The sequence below is a fragment of the Eucyclogobius newberryi genome, unplaced genomic scaffold (assembly GCF_026437365.1).
Source record: "Eucyclogobius newberryi isolate DKJ021-1_F unplaced genomic scaffold, fEucNew1.0.hap1 SCAF_18, whole genome shotgun sequence".
In the NCBI taxonomy this organism is placed as follows: Eukaryota; Metazoa; Chordata; class Actinopteri; order Gobiiformes; family Gobiidae; genus Eucyclogobius; species Eucyclogobius newberryi.
Genome location: NW_027315812.1, coordinates 1,982,029 through 2,004,532, shown reverse-complemented (window position 1 = coordinate 2,004,532; position 22,504 = coordinate 1,982,029). Strand labels below are relative to the sequence as shown.

The following is a 22,504-nucleotide window of genomic DNA, read 5'->3' as shown; positions in this document are numbered from 1 at the left end:
CCTGTGGGCCTGTAGTGGTACTGCAGCTCTCACCTGTGAGCGCCCCCTGTGGGCCTGTAGTGGTACTGCAGCTCTCACCTGTGAGCGCCCCCTGTGGGCCTGTAGTGGTACTGCAGCTCTCACCTGTGAGCGCCCCCTGTGGGCCTGTAGTGGTACTGCAGCTCTCACCTGTGAGCGCCCCCTGTGGGCCTGTAGTGGTACTGCAGCTCTCACCTGTGAGCGCCCCCTGTGGGCCTGTAGTGGTACTGCAGCGTCAGGTTGTAGGAGTGACATCGCGTGACGTTGTATCCGAACTGTTCCCAGTGAATCGTGACTTCTTTAGCCTGAACCTGGACCAGGAGCAGCCGGCGGGGGCCGTGCATCGGGTCTGACAACAAGCAAAGATCAGAGTTTAACCTCTAAAGCTCAGGAGGTCCAGGCTCCACCCTCTCACCACTTAAACCGGGCGTGGCAAAAACTCCTAATTTATATGTTCACAAACCAGGTCTAGTCTTGGTCTAGTCCAGGTCCTGGTCTAGTCCAGGTCTAGTCCAGGTCTAGTCCAGGTCTAGTCCAGGTCTAGTCCAGGTCTAGTCCAGGTCTAGAGCCGCTCTTTCAGTGACTTTATTTGGTGTTGAATAATTAATATTTCTTTGGGGGAAAATGGCACTCAAGCTTTAGGTCCTCGTCCTCGTCTCCAGAGACTTTCTTTAGTAAAATCTTCATTTGCAGCATTCAAGGGTCAGATCGTCTCCATGAGGTCCTGGTCCTGGTCCTGGTCCTGGTCCTGGTCCTGGTCCTGGTCCTGGTCCTGGTCCTGGTCCTGGTCCTGGTCCTGGTCCTGGTCCTGGTCCTGGTCCTGGTCCAGGTCCAGGTCCAGGTCCAGGTCCAGGTCCAGGTCCAGGTCCAGGTCTTGATGGTTGTACATCCATTAAACGCTGGTCTCTTAAACTCAGATGAATATTTCACTCGACTCTTTGCGCCTCAGATTCTTTCGCTCTGAAGGAGAAAAAGACTTTTATTTCTGCATTTGTTTCTTACGTTTGTTTCTATATTTATTTACGCCGTGTTGACCATTTACAGCCTCAAACCTCATCATCCATTTATGTGGCTCTAAACCAGGTCCAAACCAGGACTAAACCAGGTCTAAACCAGGACTAAACCAGGTCTAAACCAGGACTAAACCAGGACTAAACCAGGACTATACCAGGACTAAACCAGGACTAAACCAGGTCTTAACCAGGACTAAACCAGGACTAAACCAGGACTAAACCAGGTCTAAACCAGGACTAAACCAGGACTAAACCAGGTCTAAACCAGGTCTAAACCAGGACTAAACCAGGACTAAACCAGGACTAAACCAGGACTAAACCAGGACTATACCAGGTCTAAACCAGGACTAAACCAGGACTAAACCAGGACTATACCAGGACTAAACCAGGACTAAACCAGGTCTAAACCAGGACTAAACCAGGACTAAACCAGGTCTAAACCAGGTCTAAACCAGGACTAAACCAGGACTAAACCAGGACTAAACCAGGACTATACCAGGACTAAACCAGGACTAAACCAGGTCTAAACCAGGTCTAAACCAGGTCTAAACCAGGACTAAACCAGGACTAAACCAGGACTAAACCAGGACTAAACCAGGTCTAAACCAGGACTAAACCAGGACTAAACCAGGTCTAAACCAGGTCTAAACCAGGTCTAAACCAGGACTAAACCAGGACTAAACCAGGACTAAACCAGGTCTGATTTGTCTCATTTTGTACCAGAGCAACTCAGCAACGATCAACACCTGCTTACTCTAACTCTTAGCTCCTAACTCCTAGTTCCTAACTCTTAGCTCCTAACTCCTAGTTCCTAACACCTAGATCCTAGCTCCTAAATCCTAGTTCTTAACTCCTAGTTCCTAACCCTTAGCTCCTAACTCCTAGCTTCTAACTTCCTTGTCTAATCTCTCCATCCATTGTCTCCTTGTTTCCTTTCCTTGTCTCCCTGTTTCCTTGTCCCCTCATTAGCTCCTCATCTCATCATCTCCTCATCTCCTCATTAGCTCCTCAGCTCCTTGTCTCCTCGTCTCCTCATTAGCTCCTCGTCTCCTCGTCTCCTCATTAGCTCCTCGTCTCCTCATTAGCTCCTTGTTCCCGGAGGTAAAGTGCTTGATGCGCTCCATTATTTTGTAATTAGCTGAGCGCTAACGTCGCCAACGCTAATGACTGCAGCATTAACCCCCGACGGAGCTAACGCTAACAACAACAAATAATATACACAAGGAAGGAGGCAAAGAAGAGGAGACAAGGGGGCAAGGAGACAACGAAAAAGAGGGAGGAGACTAGGAGGCAAACAAGAGGAGATAAGGGGGCAAGGAGACAATGAAGAGAAGGAGGAGACAAGGAGGCAAACAAGAGGAGAAAAGGAGACAAGGAGGCAAGGAGACAAAGAATAGGAGGAGGAGACAAGAAGGCAAGATAAAGGAGGAGGAGAAAAAATAGTAGAGGAGACAAGGAACAAGGAGAGAAAGAACAAGGAGACAAGGAACAAGGAGACAAAGAACAAGGAGACAAGGAACAAGGAGACAAGGAACAAGGAACAATGAGACAAGGAACAAGGAGACAAGGAACAAGGAGACAAGGAACAAGGAACAATGAGACAAGGAACAAGGAGACAAAGAACAAGGAGACAAGGAACAAGGAGACAAGGAACAAGGAACAATGAGACAAGGAACAAGGAGACAAGGAACAAGGAGACAAGGAGACAAGGAACAAGGAGACAAAGGCTTCTGTCTCAGACCCAGAGCTCTGAATCTGGTCCAGCCCCTCCCCCTATGTACGTGGCTTTGGCTCCTCCCCCATTGGCAGAGTTTCTACCCCTGATTGGCCCGTTTAAATGTCTCTCCACGCTCTGATTGGCCAAAGCTCACCTGCACATTCAGCCCCTCCCTTTTCTTGTGTTTGCTGCGTTCTGATTGGCCCTCACCTGCACACTTGGTCCGGGCCCTCAGTGCGGGCCCCGGGCTCCCTGTGCCGCCCTCTAGTGGGCGTGTCAGGAGCACAGAGATCTCGTACTCTGTGTCTGGATCCAAGTGTCCGATCTTGTGCGTGGGTTTGTCCACAGGGGTGACGTCGATGAGCAGCCCGCTCACCGTGCTGTACTGCACCTGAAGTACAAGTACACACATGAGCTGTACTGCACCTGAAGTACAAGTACACAAGTACATACTCACACACACACACACACACACCTCTCTCTCGATGATGGGACCGTCTCCGTTGATGGAGTTGGCGTTGAGCTGGATCCACATGTAGGTGGCGCCGACGGCCGTGAGCTGAGGGGGGGCGATGGGGACGGGCGGCTCTGGGGGACAAAACAGATCAAAGGTGAAAACTACAGCCACAAAGACAATAAAAAAACACACCATCAACAAACGGAAACACAACTTTTCATCAACTTTATGACGACACATTTGAGGAAAAAGCGCGTGATTATTGACGTGTTCCACAAACAATTTAGAATATAAGTGATACATTAACATATATAACATAAGAATATAAGTGCAACATTAACATATATAACATAAGAATATAAGTCCAACATTAACATATATAACATAAGAATATAAGTGATACATTAACATATATAACATAAGAATATAAGTGATACATTAACATATATAACATAAGAATATAAGTCCAACATTAACATATATAACATAAGAATATAAGTCCAACATTAACATATATAACATAAGAATATAAGTGCAACATTAACATATATAACATAAGAATATAAGTGCAACATTAACATATATAACATAAGAATATAAGTGCAACATTAACATATATAACATAAGAATATAAGTGATACATTAACATATATAACATAAGAATATAAGTGCAACATTAACATATATAACATAAGAATATAAGTCCAACATTAACATATATAACATAAGAATATAAGTGATACATTAACATATATAACATAAGAATATAAGTGCAACATTAACATATATAACATAAGAATATAAGTGCAACATTAACATATATAACATAAGAATATAAGTGCAACATTAACATATATAACATAAGAATATAAGTGATACATTAACATATATAACATAAGAATATAAGTGCAACATTAACATATATAACATAAGAATATAAGTGCAACATTAACATATATAACATAAGAATATAAGTGATACATTAACATATATAACATAAGAATATAAGTGCAACATTAACATATATAACATAAGAATATAAGTGATACATTAACATATATAACATAAGAATATAAGTGCAACATTAACATATATAACATAAGAATATAAGTGCAACATTAACATATATAACATAAGATTATAAGTGCAACATTAACATATATAACATAAGAATATAAGTGCAACATTAACATATATAACATAAGATTATAAGTGCAACATTAACATATATAACATAAGAATATAAGTGATACATTAACATATATAACATAAGAATATAAGTGCAACATTAACATATATAACATAAGATTATAAGTGCAACATTAACATATATAACATAAGAATATAAGTCCAACATTAACATATATAACATAAGAATATAAGTGCAACATTAACATATATAACATAAGAATATAAGTGATACATTAACATATATAACATAAGAATATAAGTGCAACATTAACATATATAACATAAGAATATAAGTGCAACATTAACATATATAACATAAGAATATAAGTGCAACATTAACATATATAACATAAGATTATAAGTCCAACATTAACATATATAACATAAGAATATAAGTCCAACATTAACATATATAACATAAGAATATAAGTGCAACATTAACATATATAACATAAGAATATAAGTGCAACATTAACATATATAACATAAGAATATAAGTGATACATTAACATATATAACATAAGAATATAAGTGCAACATTAACATATATAACATAAGAATATAAGTGATACATTAACATATATAACATAAGAATATAAGTGCAACATTAACATATATAACATAAGAATATAAGTGCAACATTAACATATATAACATAAGAATATAAGTGCAACATTAACATATATAACATAAGAATATAAGTGCAACATTAACATATATAACATAAGAATATAAGTGATACATTAACATATATAACATAAGAATATAAGTCCAACATTAACATATATAACATAAGAATATAAGTCCAACATTAACATATATAACATAAGAATATAAGTCCAACATTAACATATATAACATAAGAATATAAGTCCAACATTAACATATATAACATAAGAATATAAGTGATACATTAACATATATAACATAAGAATATAAGTGCAACATTAACATATATAACATAAGAATATAAGTGCAACATTAACATATATAACATAAGAATATAAGTGATACATTAACATATATAACATAAGAATATAAGTGCAACATTAACATATATAACATAAGAATATAAGTGATACATTAACATATATAACATAAGAATATAAGTGATACATTAACATATATAACATAAGAATATAAGTGATACATTAACATATATAACATAAGATTATAAGTGCAACATTAACATATATAACATAAGAATATAAGTGCAACATTAACATATATAACATAAGAATATAAGTCCAACATTAACATATATAACATAAGAATATAAGTGCAACATTAACATATATAACATAAGAATATAAGTGATACATTAACATATATAACATAAGAATATAAGTCCAACATTAACATATATAACATAAGAATATAAGTCCAACATTAACATATATAACATAAGAATATAAGTCCAACATTAACATATATAACATAAGAATATAAGTCCAACATTAACATATATAACATAAGAATATAAGTCCAACATTAACATATATAACATAAGAATATAAGTCCAACATTAACATATATAACATAAGAATATAAGTCCAACATTAACATATATAACATAAGAATATAAGTGATACATTAACATATATAACATAAGAATATAAGTGCAACATTAACATATATAACATAAGAATATAAGTGCAACATTAACATATATAACATAAGAATATAAGTCCAACATTAACATATATAACATAAGAATATAAGTGATACATTAACATATATAACATAAGAATATAAGTGCAACATTAACATATATAACATAAGAATATAAGTGCAACATTAACATATATAACATAAGATTATAAGTCCAACATTAACATATATAACATAAGAATATAAGTGCAACATTAACATATATAACATAAGAATATAAGTGCAACATTAACATATATAACATAAGAATATAAGTCCAACATTAACATATATAACATAAGAATATAAGTGCAACATTAACATATATAACATAAGAATATAAGTGCAACATTAACATATATAACATAAGAATATAAGTGATACATTAACATATATAACATAAGAATATAAGTGATACATTAACATATATAACATAAGATTATAAGTGCAACATTAACATATATAACATAAGAATATAAGTGCAACATTAACATATATAACATAAGAATATAAGTCCAACATTAACATATATAACATAAGAATATAAGTGCAACATTAACATATATAACATAAGAATATAAGTCCAACATTAACATATATAACATAAGAATATAAGTCCAACATTAACATATATAACATAAGAATATAAGTGATACATTAACATATATAACATAAGAATATAAGTCCAACATTAACATATATAACATAAGAATATAAGTCCAACATTAACATATATAACATAAGAATATAAGTGCAACATTAACATATATAACATAAGAATATAAGTGCAACATTAACATATATAACATAAGAATATAAGTGATACATTAACATATATAACATAAGAATATAAGTGATACATTAACATATATAACATAAGAATATAAGTGATACATTAACATATATAACATAAGATTATAAGTCCAACATTAACATATATAACATAAGAATATAAGTGCAACATTAACATATATAACATAAGAATATAAGTCCAACATTAACATATATAACATAAGAATATAAGTGCAACATTAACATATATAACATAAGAATATAAGTGATACATTAACATATATAACATAAGAATATAAGTCCAACATTAACATATATAACATAAGAATATAAGTGCAACATTAACATATATAACATAAGAATATAAGTGCAACATTAACATATATAACATAAGAATATAAGTCCAACATTAACATATATAACATAAGAATATAAGTGATACATTAACATATATAACATAAGAATATAAGTGATACATTAACATATATAACATAAGAATATAAGTGCAACATTAACATATATAACATAAGAATATAAGTGATACATTAACATATATAACATAAGAATATAAGTGCAACATTAACATATATAACATAAGAATATAAGTGCAACATTAACATATATAACATAAGAATATAAGTGCAACATTAACATATATAACATAAGAATATAAGTGATACATTAACATATATAACATAAGAATATAAGTGCAACATTAACATATATAACATAAGAATATAAGTCCAACATTAACATATATAACATAAGAATATAAGTGCAACATTAACATATATAACATAAGAATATAAGTGCAACATTAACATATATAACATAAGAATATAAGTGATACATTAACATATATAACATAAGAATATAAGTCCAACATTAACATATATAACATAAGAATATAAGTCCAACATTAACATATATAACATAAGAATATAAGTCCAACATTAACATATATAACATAAGAATATAAGTGCAACATTAACATATATAACATAAGAATATAAGTGCAACATTAACATATATAACATAAGAATATAAGTGATACATTAACATATATAACATAAGAATATAAGTGCAACATTAACATATATAACATAAGAATATAAGTGATACATTAACATATATAACATAAGAATATAAGTCCAACATTAACATATATAACATAAGAATATAAGTGATACATTAACATATATAACATAAGAATATAAGTGCAACATTAACATATATAACATAAGAATATAAGTGCAACATTAACATATATAACATAAGAATATAAGTGCAACATTAACATATATAACATAAGAATATAAGTCCAACATTAACATATATAACATAAGAATATAAGTCCAACATTAACATATATAACATAAGAATATAAGTCCAACATTAACATATATAACATAAGAATATAAGTGCAACATTAACATATATAACATAAGAATATAAGTGATACATTAACATATATAACATAAGAATATAAGTGCAACATTAACATATATAACATAAGAATATAAGTGCAACATTAACATATATAACATAAGAATATAAGTCCAACATTAACATATATAACATAAGAATATAAGTGCAACATTAACATATATAACATAAGAATATAAGTGCAACATTAACATATATAACATAAGAATATAAGTGATACATTAACATATATAACATAAGAATATAAGTCCAACATTAACATATATAACATAAGAATATAAGTCCAACATTAACATATATAACATAAGATTATAAGTCCAACATTAACATATATAACATAAGAATATAAGTGCAACATTAACATATATAACATAAGAATATAAGTCCAACATTAACATATATAACATAAGAATATAAGTGCAACATTAACATATATAACATAAGAATATAAGTGCAACATTAACATATATAACATAAGAATATAAGTGATACATTAACATATATAACATAAGAATATAAGTCCAACATTAACATATATAACATAAGAATATAAGTCCAACATTAACATATATAACATAAGAATATAAGTGCAACATTAACATATATAACATAAGAATATAAGTGCAACATTAACATATATAACATAAGAATATAAGTGCAACATTAACATATATAACATAAGAATATAAGTGCAACATTAACATTATATAACATAAGAATATAAGTGCAACATTAACATATATAACATAAGAATATAAGTGCAACATTAACATATATAACATAAGATTATAAGTCCAACATTAACATATATAACATAAGAATATAAGTCCAACATTAACATATGTAACATAAGAATATAAGTGCAACATTGTGTGTAAAGAGTGTAAAGTGTGTAAAGTGTGTAAAGATTGTAAAGTGTGTTAAGAGTGTAAAGTGTGTAAAGAGTGTAAAGTATGTAAAGTGTGTAAAGAATGTAAAGTGTGTAAAGAGTGTAAAGTGTGTAAAGAGTGTAAAGTGTGTAAAGAGTGTAAAGAGTGTAAAGTGTGTAAAGTGTGTAAAGAGTGTAAAGAGTGTAAAGAATGTAAAGTGTGTAAAGGGTGTTAAGTGTGTAAAGAATGTAAAGTGTGTGAAGAGTGTAAAGTGTGTAAAGAGTGTAAAGTGTGTAAAGAGTGTAAAGAGTGTAAAGAGTGTAAAGTGTGTAAAGAGTGTAAAGTGTGTAAAGAGTGTAAAGAGTGTAAAGAGTGTAAAGAGTGTAAAGAGTGTAAAGTGTGTAAAGAGTGTAAAGAGTGTAAAGAATGTAAAGTGTGTAAAGAGTGTAAAGTGTGTAAAGTGTGTAAAGAGTGTAAAGAGTGTAAAGAATGTAAAGTGTGTAAAGGGTGTTAAGTGTGTAAAGAATTTAAAGTGTGTAAAGAGTGTAAAGTGTGTAAAGAGTGTAAAGAGTGTAAAGTGTGTAAAGTGTGTAAAGAGTGTAAAGAGTGTAAAGAATGTAAAGTGTGTAAAGAGTGTAAAGTGTGTAAAGTGTGTAAAGAATGTAAAGTGTGTAAAGTGTGTAAAGAGTGTAAAGAGTGTAAAGTGTGTAAAGTGTGTTAAGTGTGTAAAGAATGTAAAGTGTGTAAAGAGTGTAAAGTGTGTAAAGAGTGTAAAGAGTGTAAAGAATGTAAAGTGTGTGAAGAGTGTAAAGTGTGTAAAGAGTGTAAAGTGTGTAAAGAGTGTAAAGAGTGTAAAGAGTGTAAAGTGTGTAAAGAGTGTAAAGTGTGTAAAGAGTGTAAAGAGTGTAAAGTGTGTAAAGAGTGTAAAGTGTGTAAAGAGTGTAAAGAGTGTAAAGTGTGTAAAGAATGTAAAGAGTGTAAAGAGTGTAAAGTGTGTAAAGAGTGTAAAGTGTGTAAAGTGTGTAAAGAGTGTAAAGAGTGTAAAGTGTGTAAAGAATGTAAAGTGTGTAAAGAGTGTAAAGAGTGTAAAGTGTGTAAAGTGTGTAAAGAGTGTAAAGTGTGTAAAGTGTGTAAAGTGTGTAAAGAGTGTAAAGAGTGTAAAGTGTGTAAAGAGTGTAAAGAGTGTAAAGAGTGTAAAGTGTGTAAAGTGTGTAAAGAGTGTAAAGTGTGTAAAGTGTGTAAAGAGTGTAAAGAGTGTAAAGAGTGTAAAGTGTGCAAAGAGTGTAAAGAGTGTAAAGTGTGTAAAGTGTGTAAAGAGTGTAAAGAGTGTAAAGTGTGTAAAGAATGTAAAGAGTGTAAAGAGTGTAAAGAGTGTAAAGTGTGTAAAGTGTGTAAAGAGTGTAAAGTGTGTAAAGTGTGTAAAGTGTGTAAAGAGTGTAAAGAGTGTAAAGTGTGTAAAGAGTGTAAAGAGTGTAAAGAGTGTAAAGTGTGTAAAGTGTGTAAAGAGTGTAAAGTGTGTAAAGTGTGTAAAGAGTGTAAAGAGTGTAAAGTGTGTAAAGTGTGTAAAGAGTGTAAAGTGTGTAAAGAGTGTAAAGAGTGTAAAGAATGTAAAGTGTGTAAAGAGTGTAAAGTGTGTAAAGTGTGTAAAGAGTGTAAAGTGTGTAAAGTGTGTAAAGAGTGTAAAGAGTGTAAAGAGTGTAAAGTGTGTAAAGTGTGTAAAGAGTGTAAAGTGTGTAAAGAGTGTAAAGAGTGTAAAGAATGTAAAGTGTGTGAAGAGTGTAAAGTGTGTAAAGAGTGTAAAGTGTGTAAAGAGTGTAAAGAGTGTAAAGTGTGTAAAGAGTGTAAAGTGTGTAAAGAGTGTAAAGAGTGTAAAGAGTGTAAAGAGTGTAAAGAGTGTAAAGTGTGTAAAGAGTGTAAAGAGTGTAAAGAATGTAAAGTGTGTAAAGAGTGTAAAGTGTGTAAAGTGTGTAAAGAGTGTAAAGTGTGTAAAGTGTGTAAAGAGTGTAAAGAGTGTAAAGAATGTAAAGTGTGTAAAGGGTGTTAAGTGTGTAAAGAATTTAAAGTGTGTAAAGAGTGTAAAGTGTGTAAAGAGTGTAAAGAGTGTAAAGTGTGTAAAGTGTGTAAAGAGTGTAAAGAGTGTAAAGAATGTAAAGTGTGTAAAGAGTGTAAAGTGTGTAAAGTGTGTAAAGAATGTAAAGTGTGTAAAGTGTGTAAAGAGTGTAAAGAGTGTAAAGTGTGTAAAGTGTGTTAAGTGTGTAAAGAATGTAAAGTGTGTAAAGAGTGTAAAGTGTGTAAAGAGTGTAAAGAGTGTAAAGAATGTAAAGTGTGTGAAGAGTGTAAAGTGTGTAAAGAGTGTAAAGTGTGTAAAGAGTGTAAAGAGTGTAAAGAGTGTAAAGTGTGTAAAGAGTGTAAAGTGTGTAAAGAGTGTAAAGAGTGTAAAGTGTGTAAAGAGTGTAAAGTGTGTAAAGAGTGTAAAGAGTGTAAAGTGTGTAAAGAATGTAAAGAGTGTAAAGAGTGTAAAGTGTGTAAAGAGTGTAAAGTGTGTAAAGTGTGTAAAGAGTGTAAAGAGTGTAAAGTGTGTAAAGAATGTAAAGTGTGTAAAGAGTGTAAAGAGTGTAAAGTGTGTAAAGTGTGTAAAGAGTGTAAAGTGTGTAAAGTGTGTAAAGTGTGTAAAGAGTGTAAAGAGTGTAAAGTGTGTAAAGAGTGTAAAGAGTGTAAAGAGTGTAAAGTGTGTAAAGTGTGTAAAGAGTGTAAAGTGTGTAAAGTGTGTAAAGAGTGTAAAGAGTGTAGAGTGTAAAGTGTGTAAAGAGTGTAAAGAGTGTAAAGTGTGTAAAGTGTGTAAAGAGTGTAAAGAGTGTAAAGTGTGTAAAGAATGTAAAGTGTGTAAAGAGTGTAAAGAGTGTAAAGTGTGTAAAGTGTGTAAAGAGTGTAAAGTGTGTAAAGTGTGTAAAGTGTGTAAAGAGTGTAAAGAGTGTAAAGTGTGTAAAGAGTGTAAAGAGTGTAAAGAGTGTAAAGTGTGTAAAGTGTGTAAAGAGTGTAAAGTGTGTAAAGTGTGTAAAGAGTGTAAAGAGTGTAAAGAGTGTAAAGTGTGTAAAGAGTGTAAAGAGTGTAAAGTGTGTAAAGTGTGTAAAGATTGTAAAGAGTGTAAAGTGTGTAAAGAGTGTAAAGTGTGTAAAGTGTGTAAAGATTGTAAAGTGTGTAAAGTGTGTAAAGAGTGTAAAGTGTGTTAAGAGTGTAAAGTGTGTAAAGAGTGTAAAGTATGTAAAGTGTGTAAAGAATGTAAAGTGTGTAAAGAGTGTAAAGTGTGTAAAGAGTGTAAAGTGTGTAAAGAGTGTAAAGAGTGTAAAGTGTGTAAAGTGTGTAAAGAGTGTAAAGAGTGTAAAGAATGTAAAGTGTGTAAAGGGTGTTACGTGTGTAAAGAATTTAAAGTGTGTAAAGAGTGTAAAGTGTGTAAAGAGTGTAAAGAGTGTAAAGTGTGTAAAGTGTGTAAAGAGTGTAAAGAGTGTAAAGAATGTGAAGTGTGTAAAGAGTGTAAAGTGTGTAAAGTGTGTAAAGAATGTAAAGTGTGTAAAGTGTGTAAAGAGTGTAAAGAGTGTAAAGTGTGTAAAGTGTGTTAAGTGTGTAAAGAATGTAAAGTGTGTAAAGAGTGTAAAGTGTGTAAAGAGTGTAAAGAGTGTAAAGAATGTAAAGTGTGTGAAGAGTGTAAAGTGTGTAAAGAGTGTAAAGTGTGTAAAGAGTGTAAAGAGTGTAAAGAGTGTAAAGTGTGTAAAGAGTGTAAAGTGTGTAAAGAGTGTAAAGAGTGTAAAGAGTGTAAAGAGTGTAAAGAGTGTAAAGAGTGTAAAGTGTGTAAAGAGTGTAAAGAGTGTAAAGAATGTAAAGTGTGTAAAGAGTGTAAAGTGTGTAAAGTGTGTAAAGAGTGTAAAGTGTGTAAAGTGTGTAAAGAGTGTAAAGAGTGTAAAGAATGTAAAGTGTGTAAAGGGTGTAAAGAGTGTAAAGTGTGTAAAGTGTGTAAAGAGTGTAAAGAGTGTAAAGAATGTAAAGTGTGTAAAGAGTGTAAAGTGTGTAAAGTGTGTAAAGAATGTAAAGTGTGTAAAGTGTGTAAAGAGTGTAAAGAGTGTAAAGTGTGTAAAGTGTGTTAAGTGTGTAAAGAATTTAAAGTGTGTAAAGAGTGTAAAGTGTGTAAAGTGTGTAAAGTGTGTAAAGAATTTAAAGTGTGTAAAGAGTGTAAAGTGTGTAAAGAGTGTAAAGAGTGTAAAGTGTGTAAAGTGTGTAAAGAGTGTAAAGAGTGTAAAGAATGTAAAGTGTGTAAAGAGTGTAAAGTGTGTAAAGTGTGTAAAGAATGTAAAGTGTGTAAAGTGTGTAAAGAGTGTAAAGAGTGTAAAGTGTGTAAAGTGTGTTAAGTGTGTAAAGAATGTAAAGTGTGTAAAGAGTGTAAAGTGTGTAAAGAGTGTAAAGAGTGTAAAGAATGTAAAGTGTGTGAAGAGTGTAAAGTGTGTAAAGAGTGTAAAGTGTGTAAAGAGTGTAAAGAGTGTAAAGAGTGTAAAGTGTGTAAAGAGTGTAAAGTGTGTAAAGAGTGTAAAGAGTGTAAAGTGTGTAAAGAGTGTAAAGTGTGTAAAGAGTGTAAAGAGTGTAAAGTGTGTAAAGAATGTAAAGAGTGTAAAGAGTGTAAAGTGTGTAAAGAGTGTAAAGTGTGTAAAGTGTGTAAAGAGTGTAAAGAGTGTAAAGTGTGTAAAGTGTGTAAAGTGTGTAAAGAGTGTAAAGAGTGTAAAGTGTGTAAAGAATGTAAAGTGTGTAAAGAGTGTAAAGAGTGTAAAGTGTGTAAAGTGTGTAAAGAGTGTAAAGTGTGTAAAGTGTGTAAAGTGTGTAAAGAGTGTAAAGAGTGTAAAGTGTGTAAAGAGTGTAAAGAGTGTAAAGAGTGTAAAGTGTGTAAAGTGTGTAAAGAGTGTAAAGTGTGTAAAGTGTGTAAAGAGTGTAAAGAGTGTAAAGTGTGTAAAGAGTGTAAAGAGTGTAAAGTGTGTAAAGTGTGTAAAGAGTGTAAAGTGTGTAAAGTGTGTAAAGAGTGTAAAGTGTGTAAAGTGTGTAAAGAGTGTAAAGAGTGTAAAGTGTGTAAAGAGTGTAAAGTGTGTAAAGTGTGTAAAGAGTGTAAAGTGTGTAAAGTGTGTAAAGAATGTAAAGTGTGTAAAGGGTGTTAAGTGTGTAAAGTGTGTAAAGAGTGTAAAGTGTGTAAAGAGTGTAAAGAGTGTAAAGTGTGTAAAGAGTGTAAAGAGTGTAAAGAATGTAAAGTGTGTAAAGAGTGTAAAGTGTGTAAAGTGTGTAAAGAGTGTAAAGTGTGTAAAGTGTGTAAAGAGTGTAAAGAGTGTAAAGAATGTAAAGTGTGTAAAGGGTGTTAAGTGTGTAAAGAATTTAAAGTGTGTAAAGAGTGTAAAGTGTGAAAAGAGTGTAAAGAGTGTAAAGTGTGTAAAGTGTGTAAAGAGTGTAAAGAGTGTAAAGAATGTAAAGTGTGTAAAGAGTGTAAAGTGTGTAAAGTGTGTAAAGAATGTAAAGTGTGTAAAGTGTGTAAAGAGTGTAAGAGTGTAAAGTGTGTAAAGTGTGTTAAGTGTGTAAAGAATGTAAAGTGTGTAAAGAGTGTAAAGTGTGTAAAGAGTGTAAAGAGTGTAAAGAATGTAAAGTGTGTGAAGAGTGTAAAGTGTGTAAAGAGTGTAAAGAGTGTAAAGTGTGTAAAGAGTGTAAAGTGTGTAAAGAGTGTAAAGAGTGTAAAGAGTGTAAAGTGTGTAAAGAGTGTAAAGTGTGTAAAGAGTGTAAAGAGTGTAAAGTGTGTAAAGAGTGTAAAGTGTGTGAAGAGTGTAAAGTGTGTAAAGAGTGTAAAGTGTGTAAAGAGTGTAAAGAATGTAAAGTGTGTAAAGAGTGTAAAGAGTGTAAAGAGTGTAAAGAGTGTAAAGAGTGTAAAGAGTGTAAAGTGTGTAAAGAGTTTAAAGAGTGTAAAGTGTGTAAAGTGTGTAAAGGGTGTAAAGAGTGTAAAGAGTGTAAAGAGTGAAAAGAGTGTAAAGAATGTAAAGTGTGTAAAGAGTGTAAAGAGTGTAAAGAGTGTAAAGTGTGTAACGTGTGTAAAGAGTGTAAAGTGTGTAAAGTGTGTAAAGAGTGTAAAGTGTGTAAAGAGTGTAAAGAGTGTAAAGAATGTAAAGTGTGTAAAGAGTGTAAAGTGTGTAAAGTGTGTAAAGAGTGTAAAGTGTGTAAAGTGTGTAAAGAGTGTAAAGAGTGTAAAGAATGTAAAGTGTGTAAAGGGTGTTAAGTGTGTAAAGAATTTAAAGTGTGTAAAGAGTGTAAAGTGTGTAAAGAGTGTAAAGAGTGTAAAGTGTGTAAAGTGTGTAAAGAGTGTAAAGAGTGTAAAGTGTGTAAAGAGTGTAAAGTGTGTAAAGAGTGTAAAGTGTGTAAAGAGTGTAAAGAGTATAAAGAGTGTAAAGTGTGTAAAGAGTGTAAAGTGTGTAAAGAGTGTAAAGAGTGTAAAGAGTGTAACGAGTGTAAAGAATGTAAAGTGTGTAAAGAGTGTAAAGAGTGTAAAGAGTGTAAAGAGTGTAAAGAGTGTAAAGAGTGTAAAGTGTGTAAAGAGTTTAAAGAGTGTAAAGTGTGTAAAGTGTGTAAAGGGTGTAAAGAGTGTAAAGAGTGTAAAGAGTGAAAAGAGTGTAAAGAATGTAAAGTGTGTAAAGAGTGTAAAGAGTGTAAAGAGTGTAAAGTGTGTAACGTGTGTAAAGAGTGTAAAGTGTGTAAAGAGTGTAAAGTGTGTAAAGAGTGTAAAGAGTGTAAAGAATGTAAAGTGTGTGAAGAGTGTAAAGTGTGTAAAGAGTGTAAAGTGTGTAAAGAGTGTAAAGAGTGTAAAGAGTGTAAAGTGTGTAAAGAGTGTAAAGTGTGTAAAGAGTGTAAAGAGTGTAAAGAGTGTAAAGAGTGTAAAGAGGTGTAAAGAGTGTAAAGTGTGTAAAGAGTGTAAAGAGTGTAAAGATGTAAAGTGTGTAAAGAGTGTAAAGTGTGTAAAGTGTGTAAAGAGTGTAAAGTGTGTAAAGTGTGTAAAGAGTGTAAAGAGTGTAAAGAATGTAAAGTGTGTAAAGGGTGTAAAGAGTGTAAAGTGTGTAAAGTGTGTAAAGAGTGTAAAGAGTGTAAAGAATGTAAAGTGTGTAAAGAGTGTAAAGTGTGTAAAGTGTGTAAAGAATGTAAAGTGTGTAAAGTGTGTAAAGAGTGTAAAGAGTGTAAAGTGTGTAAAGTGTGTTAAGTGTGTAAAGAATTTAAAGTGTGTAAAGAGTGTAAAGTGTGTAAAGTGTGTAAAGTGTGTAAAGAATTTAAAGTGTGTAAAGAGTGTAAAGTGTGTAAAGAGTGTAAAGAGTGTAAAGTGTGTAAAGTGTGTAAAGAGTGTAAAGAGTGTAAAGAATGTAAAGTGTGTAAAGAGTGTAAAGTGTGTAAAGTGTGTAAAGAATGTAAAGTGTGTAAAGTGTGTAAAGAGTGTAAAGAGTGTAAAGTGTGTAAAGTGTGTTAAGTGTGTAAAGAATGTAAAGTGTGTAAAGAGTGTAAAGTGTGTAAAGAGTGTAAAGAGTGTAAAGAATGTAAAGTGTGTGAAGAGTGTAAAGTGTGTAAAGAGTGTAAAGTGTGTAAAGAGTGTAAAGAGTGTAAAGAGTGTAAAGTGTGTAAAGAGTGTAAAGTGTGTAAAGAGTGTAAAGAGTGTAAAGTGTGTAAAGAGTGTAAAGTGTGTAAAGAGTGTAAAGAGTGTAAAGTGTGTAAAGAATGTAAAGAGTGTAAAGAGTGTAAAGTGTGTAAAGAGTGTAAAGTGTGTAAAGTGTGTAAAGAGTGTAAAGAGTGTAAAGTGTGTAAAGTGTGTAAAGTGTAAAGAGTGTAAAGAGTGTAAAGTGTGTAAAGAATGTAAAGTGTGTAAAGAGTGTAAAGAGTGTAAAGTGTGTAAAGTGTGTAAAGAGTGTAAAGTGTGTAAAGTGTGTAAAGTGTGTAAAGAGTGTAAAGAGTGTAAAGTGTGTAAAGAGTGTAAAGAGTGTAAAGAGTGTAAAGTGTGTAAAGTGTGTAAAGAGTGTAAAGTGTGTAAAGTGTGTAAAGAGTGTAAAGAGTGTAAAGTGTGTAAAGAGTGTAAAGAGTGTAAAGTGTGTAAAGTGTGTAAAGAGTGTAAAGTGTGTAAAGTGTGTAAAGAGTGTAAAGTGTGTAAAGTGTGTAAAGAGTGTAAAGAGTGTAAAGTGTGTAAAGAGTGTAAAGTGTGTAAAGTGTGTAAAGAGTGTAAAGTGTGTAAAGTGTGTAAAGAATGTAAAGTGTGTAAAGGGTGTTAAGTGTGTAAAGTGTGTAAAGAGTGTAAAGTGTGTAAAGAGTGTAAAGAGTGTAAAGTGTGTAAAGAGTGTAAAGAGTGTAAAGAATGTAAAGTGTGTAAAGAGTGTAAAGTGTGTAAAGTGTGTAAAGAGTGTAAAGTGTGTAAAGTGTGTAAAGAGTGTAAAGAGTGTAAAGAATGTAAAGTGTGTAAAGGGTGTTAAGTGTGTAAAGAATTTAAAGTGTGTAAAGAGTGTAAAGTGTGAAAAGAGTGTAAAGAGTGTAAAGTGTGTAAAGTGTGTAAAGAGTGTAAAGAGTGTAAAGATGTAAAGTGTGTAAAGAGTGTAAAGTGTGTAAAGTGTGTAAAGAATGTAAAGTGTGTAAAGTGTGTAAAGAGTGTAAAGAGTGTAAAGTGTGTAAAGTGTGTTAAGTGTGTAAAGAATGTAAAGTGTGTAAAGAGTGTAAAGTGTGTAAAGAGTGTAAAGAGTGTAAAGAATGTAAAGTGTGTGAAGAGTGTAAAGTGTGTAAAGAGTGTAAAGAGTGTAAAGTGTGTAAAGAGTGTAAAGTGTGTAAAGAGTGTAAAGAGTGTAAAGAGTGTAAAGTGTGTAAAGAGTGTAAAGTGTGTAAAGAGTGTAAAGAGTGTAAAGTGTGTAAAGAGTGTAAAGTGTGTGAAGAGTGTAAAGTGTGTAAAGAGTGTAAAGTGTGTAAAGAGTGTAAAGAATGTAAAGTGTGTAAAGAGTGTAAAGAGTGTAAAGAGTGTAAAGAGTGTAAAGAGTGTAAAGAGTGTAAAGTGTGTAAAGAGTTTAAAGAGTGTAAAGTGTGTAAAGTGTGTAAAGGGTGTAAAGAGTGTAAAGAGTGTAAAGAGTGAAAAGAGTGTAAAGAATGTAAAGTGTGTAAAGAGTGTAAAGAGTGTAAAGAGTGTAAAGTGTGTAACGTGTGTAAAGAGTGTAAAGTGTGTAAAGTGTGTAAAGAGTGTAAAGTGTGTAAAGAGTGTAAAGAGTGTAAAGAATGTAAAGTGTGTAAAGAGTGTAAAGTGTGTAAAGTGTGTAAAGAGTGTAAAGTGTGTAAAGTGTGTAAAGAGTGTAAAGAGTGTAAAGAATGTAAAGTGTGTAAAGGGTGTTAAGTGTGTAAAGAATTTAAAGTGTGTAAAGAGTGTAAAGTGTGTAAAGAGTGTAAAGAGTGTAAAGTGTGTAAAGTGTGTAAAGAGTGTAAAGAGTGTAAAGTGTGTAAAGAGTGTAAAGTGTGTAAAGAGTGTAAAGTGTGTAAAGAGTGTAAAGAGTATAAAGAGTGTAAAGTGTGTAAAGAGTGTAAAGTGTGTAAAGAGTGTAAAGAGTGTAAAGAGTGTAACGAGTGTAAAGAATGTAAAGTGTGTAAAGAGTGTAAAGAGTGTAAAGAGTGTAAAGAGTGTAAAGAGTGTAAAGAGTGTAAAGTGTGTAAAGAGTTTAAAGAGTGTAAAGTGTGTAAAGTGTGTAAAGGGTGTAAAGAGTGTAAAGAGTGTAAAGAGTGAAAAGAGTGTAAAGAATGTAAAGTGTGTAAAGAGTGTAAAGAGTGTAAAGAGTGTAAAGTGTGTAACGTGTGTAAAGAGTGTAAAGTGTGTAAAGAGTGTAAAGTGTGTAAAGAGTGTAAAGAGTGTAAAGAATGTAAAGTGTGTAAAGAGTGTAAAGTGTGTAAAGTGTGTAAAGAGTGTAAAGTGTGTAAAGTGTGTAAAGAGTGTAAAGAGTGTAAAGAATGTAAAGTGTGTAAAGGGTGTTAAGTGTGTAAAGAATTTAAAGTGTGTAAAGAGTGTAAAGTGTGTAAAGAGTGTAAAGAGTGTAAAGTGTGTAAAGTGTGTAAAGAGTGTAAAGAGTGTAAAGAATGTAAAGTGTGTAAAGAGTGTAAAGTGTGTAAAGTGTGTAAAGAAGTGTAAAGTGTGTAAAGTGTGTAAAGAGTGTAAAGAGTGTAAAGTGTGTAAAGAGTGTAAAGAGTGTAAAGAATGTAAAGTGTGTAAAGAGTGTAAAGTGTGTAAAGAGTGTAAAGTGTGTAAAGTGTGTAAAGAGTGTAAAGAGTGTAAAGAAGTGTAAAGTGTGTAAAGGGTGTTAAGTGTGTAAAGAATGTAAAGTGTGTAAAGAGTGTAAAGTGTGTAAAGAGTGTAAAGAGTGTAAAGTGTGTAAAGTGTGTAAAGAGTGTAAAGAGTGTAAAGAATGTAAAGTGTGTAAAGAGTGTAAAGTGTGTAAAGTGTGTAAAGAGTGTAAAGTGTGTAAAGTGTGTAAAGAGTGTAAAGAGTGTAAAGTGTGTAAAGTGTGTAAGTGTGTAAAGAAGTGTAAAGTGTGTAAAGAGTGTAAAGTGTGTAAAGAGTGTAAAGAGTGTAAAGATGTAAAGTGTGTAAGAGTGTAAAGTGTGTAAAGAGTGTAAAGTGTGTAAAGAGTGTAAAGAGTGTAAAGAGTGTAAAGTGTGTAAAGAGTGTAAAGTGTGTAAAGAGTGTAAAGAGTGTAAAGTGTGTAAAGAGTGTAAAGTGTGTAAAGAGTGTAAAGAGTGTAAAGTGTGTAAAGAGTGTAAAGAGTGTAAAGTGTGTAAAGAGTGTAAAGTGTGTAAAGTGTGTAAAGAGTGTAAAGAGTGTAAGTGTGTAAAGAGTGTAAAGTGTGTAAAGAGTGTAAAGAGTGTAAAGTGTGTAAAGTGTGTAAAGAGTGTAAAGTGTGTAAAGTGTGTAAAGAGTGTAAAGAGTGTAAAGTGTGTAAAGAGTGTAAAGAGTGTAAAGAGTGTAAAGTGTGTAAAGTGTGTAAAGAGTGTAAAGTGTGTAAAGTGTGTAAAGAGTGTAAAGAGTGTAAAGTGTAAAGTGTGTAAAGAGTGTAAAGTGTGTAAAGTGTGTAAAGAGTGTAAAGTGTGTAAAGTGTGTAAAGAGTGTAAAGTGTGTAAAGTGTGTAAAGAGTGTAAAGAGTGTAAAGTGTGTAAAGAGTGTAAAGAGTGTAAAGTGTGTAAAGTGTGTAAAGAGTGTAAAGAGTGTAAAGAATGTAAAGTGTGTAAAGGGTGTTAAGTGTGTAAAGAATTTAAAGTGTGTAAAGAGTGTAAAGTGTGTAAAGAGTGTAAAGAGTGTAAAGTGTGTAAAGTGTGTAAAGAGTGTAAAGAGTGTAAAGAATGTAAAGTGTGTAAAGAGTGTTGTAAAGAGTGTAAAGTGTGTAAAGTGTGTAAAGAATGTAAAGTGTGTAAAGTGTGTAAAGAGTGTAAAGAGTGTAAAGTGTGTAAAGAGTGTAAAGAGTGTAAAGAATGTAAAGTGTGTAAAGAGTGTAAAGTGTGTAAAGAGTGTAAAGTGTGTAAAGTTTGTAAAGAGTGTAAAGAGTGTAAAGAATGTAAAGTGTGTAAAGGGTGTTAAGTGTGTAAAGAATTTAAAGTGTGTAAAGAGTGTAAAGTGTGTAAAGAGTGTAAAGAGTGTAAAGTGTGTAAAGTGTGTAAAGAGTGTAAAGAGTGTAAAGAATGTAAAGTGTGTAAAGAGTGTAAAGTGTGTAAAGTGTGTATAGAATGTAAAGTGTGTAAAGTGTGTAAAGAGTGTAAAGAGTGTAAAGTGTGTAAAGTGTGTTAAGTGTGTAAAGAATGTAAAGTGTGTAAAGAGTGTAAAGTGTGTAAAGAGTGTAAAGAGTGTAAAGAATGTAAAGTGTGTGAAGAGTGTAAAGTGTGTAAAGAGTGTAAAGTGTGTAAAGAGTGTAAAGAGTGTAAAGAGTGTAAAGTGTGTAAAGAGTGTAAAGTGTGTAAAGAGTGTAAAGAGTGTAAAGTGTGTAAAGAGTGTAAAGTGTGTAAAGAGTGTAAAGAGTGTAAAGTGTGTAAAGAATGTAAAGAGTGTAAAGAGTGTAAAGTGTGTAAAGAGTGTAAAGTGTGTAAAGTGTGTAAAGAGTGTAAAGAGTGTAAAGTGTGTAAAGAATGTAAAGTGTGTAAAGAGTGTAAAGAGTGTAAAGTGTGTAAAGTGTGTAAAGAGTGTAAAGTGTGTAAAGTGTGTAAAGAGTGTAAAGAGTGTAAAGTGTGTAAAGAGTGTAAAGAGTGTAAAGAGTGTAAAGTGTGTAAAGTGTGTAAAGAGTGTAAAGTGTGTAAAGTGTGTAAAGAGTGTAAAGAGTGTAAAGTGTGTAAAGTGTGTTAAGTGTGTAAAGAATGTAAAGTGTGTAAAGAGTGTAAAGTGTGTAAAGAGTGTAAAGAGTGTAAAGAATGTAAAGTGTGTGAAGAGTGTAAAGTGTGTAAAGAGTGTAAAGTGTGTAAAGAGTGTAAAGAGTGTAAAGAGTGTAAAGTGTGTAAAGAGTGTAAAGTGTGTAAAGAGTGTAAAGAGTGTAAACAGTGTAAAGTGTGTAAAGAGTGTAAAGTGTGTAAAGAGTGTAAAGAGTGTAAAGTGTGTAAAGAGTGTAAAGTGTGTGAAGAGTGTAAAGTGTGTAAAGAGTGTAAAGTGTGTAAAGTGTGTAAAGAGTGTAAAGTGTGTAAAGAGTGTAAAGAGTGTAAAGAGTGTAAAGAGTGTAAAGAATGTAAAGTGTGTAAAGAGTGTAAAGAGTGTAAAGAGTGTAAAGAGTGTAAAGAGTGTAAAGTGTGTAAAGAGTTTAAAGAGTGTAAAGTGTGTAAAGTGTGTAAAGGGTGTAAAGAGTGTAAAGAGTGTAAAGAGTGAAAAGAGTGTAAAGAATGTAAAGTGTGTAAAGAGTGTAAAGAGTGTAAAGAGTGTAAAGTGTGTAACGTGTGTAAAGAGTGTAAAGTGTGTAAAGTGTGTAAAGAGTGTAAAGTGTGTAAAGAGTGTAAAGAGTGTAAAGAATGTAAAGTGTGTAAAGAGTGTAAAGTGTGTAAAGTGTGTAAAGAGTGTAAAGTGTGTAAAGTGTGTAAAGAGTGTAAAGAGTGTAAAGAATGTAAAGTGTGTAAAGGGTGTTAAGTGTGTAAAGAATTTAAAGTGTGTAAAGAGTGTAAAGTGTGTAAAGAGTGTAAAGAGTGTAAAGTGTGTAAAGTGTGTAAAGAGTGTAAAGAGTGTAAAGTGTGTAAAGAGTGTAAAGTGTGTAAAGAGTGTAAAGTGTGTAAAGAGTGTAAAGAGTATAAAGAGTGTAAAGTGTGTAAAGAGTGTAAAGTGTGTAAA

The 22,504-nt window shown here is 32.1% G+C and overlaps 1 protein-coding gene across 1 annotated transcript in view; it reads right to left on the bottom strand.

Annotated features, from left to right (window-relative positions):
• The window catches only part of LOC140364908 (receptor-type tyrosine-protein phosphatase mu-like), a 282,228-nt gene that overhangs the window by 123,795 nt on the left and 135,929 nt on the right, over window positions 1-22,504 (bottom strand). The window contains exons 8-10 of the mRNA XM_072451289.1: window positions 3,224-3,336; window positions 2,959-3,139; window positions 214-367 (exon numbers count right to left, since the gene is read on the bottom strand). Of these exons, the coding sequence (XP_072307390.1) occupies window positions 214-367; window positions 2,959-3,139; window positions 3,224-3,336 (448 nt within the window). The remainder of the gene's footprint in view (window positions 1-213; window positions 368-2,958; window positions 3,140-3,223; window positions 3,337-22,504) is intronic.